The sequence below is a fragment of the Chrysochloris asiatica genome, unplaced genomic scaffold (assembly GCF_000296735.1).
Source record: "Chrysochloris asiatica unplaced genomic scaffold, ChrAsi1.0 scaffold00010, whole genome shotgun sequence".
Lineage (NCBI taxonomy): Eukaryota > Metazoa > Chordata > Mammalia > Afrosoricida > Chrysochloridae > Chrysochloris > Chrysochloris asiatica.
In genome coordinates this window covers 24369165-24370441 of record NW_006408528.1, presented here as the reverse complement: position 1 = coordinate 24370441, position 1277 = coordinate 24369165, and the positions used below count along the sequence as shown (strand labels likewise).

The 1277-nt window shown below is 30.9% G+C and overlaps 1 protein-coding gene across 1 annotated transcript in view; it reads right to left on the bottom strand.

Annotated features, from left to right (window-relative positions):
* SEMA3D (sema domain, immunoglobulin domain (Ig), short basic domain, secreted, (semaphorin) 3D) overlaps positions 1–1277 on the bottom strand; it is a 192888-nt gene that overhangs the window by 60689 nt on the left and 130922 nt on the right. Inside the window, exon 9 of the mRNA XM_006834337.1 lies at positions 152–221. Within this exon, the coding sequence (XP_006834400.1) occupies positions 152–221 (70 nt within the window). The remainder of the gene's footprint in view (positions 1–151; positions 222–1277) is intronic.

Genomic DNA, 1277 nt, shown 5'->3' with positions numbered 1-1277 from the left:
TTTGAACCACAATATCGGCAGTTCAAACTAACCAGCCGCTCCTTGGATACCCTATGTAGGGAATTGACTCCACAACACTAAATAACAGCAGTATTGACTTTCATTCACATAAGATTCTCTATATGGATTTCAAATATATATTTTTACATACCTGGTTGTAGTAAAAACTCCATAAATTATAGGATTTCTTTCATCTCTTGTGGGGAGTAAGTAAATGTCCTCTATAAATGGGAAAAAACATATGCATAATAGTTTTATGATAAAAACATTTATGATAAAAAATGTTTTTAATTAATGTAATATTTATGAGACTCTTTAAAGAGTATGTAAAATTAAGATAACAGTGAGAGTCACCATACTATGACTTAAAACATTAAAATTGAAAGAAAATTTTACTCACAGTTTTACATATTTAACCACTGAGGTGTTTACATGAATTACCAATATATGAAATAGTTAATCGACAACCTCCATGTCTGTTTCCAGCTGACAGTGTATAAATTCATAATAGAAGTCTCAATCATAGGTTAGTTTCACTCTCCATTATAAAGAGAGCATTGTTTTAAAATAATGTCAACTCATTAGTAATTCAATTTCCTTTTTGGTACAATATGTAAATGGCTACATATATTAGTGCAGTACGGACACTAAATTATGTGTACATAATGTCCTTTGAAAGATTATTTAAGATGTGTGTGTGTAATATACACAACATGATAGATTGATCATTAATATTGAATATGTATTTGCTACTATTGAGTATAATGCAATATAATAAAGTCATTTAATAATCTGGACAATCTTTTTCTTATTTTATATTACATGGCAAAAACAAACAGATTCAAGTAAATAAAAGCTAATTATGCTAAATTTATATACAATCAAAATAAAATCCACCTAGGATTAGCTTTGGGGCAGATATGAAGGTGAAGGGAAAGAGAAGAATCTCTTCTAAATCTACTGAATTGTCTTGTTATTGAGTCAGAAGGACATGGATTCTAAACATCACATGGTGTCCAGCAGAGGGCATCCATAGAATAAGGAACTCAAGTACTGCCCACTTAAGAACCCAGTTTCTTCCAAAAGGAAATACTTAGTAGAAAATGGACAGGTTGGATGTTGCTGTCACAGAACTAATAGTTTTCAGTACCTTGCCGGAGTTTTGTTGTCTTTGCTAACTTTGAGGATTATTACAAACAAAGGAGCTACTTTCATTCCTTGCCCAGACTTAGAGTATCTTTATGCATTCAGCTTGTGGTGACATATATATATATATA